Raw genomic sequence first — 762 nt, 5'->3', positions numbered from 1 at the left:
AACACAAACAAGGCCATCGCCCGCCACCGGCCCTTCATGAAGGTCCATGACGCAGCGAAAAGTAGGGTTGTAACGGTGACCTTGTCGGCAGAGGAGGGAAGAAAGTGAAATAGGCCTGTGCACGGGTAGGCCTGCGAAAGCTGGGGCTTGGAGATGTACAATTAGTGGATTAGGGTATAAAGGGTATGGCTGCAATAGGTGCGAAGTGCTGTCAGCGTAAAAGGGGCATATCCTTTTAAAACAAAGAGAGAGGATTTTTTTATGGTGGAGAGAGGATCTTTTCATTGTTGTTATTTTATTTTTTATACGGTTACTCGTGCTCATATCCGGTGAAATTTGTTTACTTATACTTAGTAGGTATATTAAATAACAGGTTTCTTAATAGCTTTTACGCACAGGGGATATAAGAGAACTGAAAATAAAAGGGGCGAAGAAAAGGGCAGAAAAGAGAAAGTTTTCATTAAAGCATCATTTCTCAGATCACGTCTTAATGCCCTGTTGTAGTCTCCCGTGGCGGCAGTGGGGCTCACGTTTTTTTTTCTTCTTACCTCTTTTCTTTATCTATTTATCATTGATGTCATGGTTAACCCCCCACCCCCACTGCATTGTCGTAAATTGATGATTGCCTTTCTTTGTTGCAGGAGATGTCAGCACCACCTTGTTGCAAGGGTCCGCCTTCAATGTGTCATGGCACCTTGCTTATCCTCATCAGGTTAGTCATTTTGGTTTCGGTTTTATTGGATCTGAATTTCTGTTATGTCT

At 42.8% G+C, this 762-nt stretch overlaps 1 protein-coding gene across 1 annotated transcript in view; it reads left to right on the top strand.

Moving 5' to 3' along the window:
- LOC119586243 overlaps positions 1-762 on the top strand; it is a gene marked incomplete in the record, with an annotated part of 139,392 nt that overhangs the window by 117,986 nt on the left and 20,644 nt on the right. Inside the window, 1 exon segment of the mRNA XM_037934947.1 lies at positions 642-712. Coding sequence (XP_037790875.1) covers positions 642-712 — 71 coding nt within the window.

The sequence above is a fragment of the Penaeus monodon genome, chromosome 21 (genome assembly GCF_015228065.2).
Source record: "Penaeus monodon isolate SGIC_2016 chromosome 21, NSTDA_Pmon_1, whole genome shotgun sequence".
NCBI classification, from domain to species: Eukaryota; Metazoa; Arthropoda; class Malacostraca; order Decapoda; family Penaeidae; genus Penaeus; species Penaeus monodon.
The sequence above is the reverse complement of the archived record's forward strand: the minus strand, read 5'-3'. Positions and strand labels throughout refer to the sequence as shown.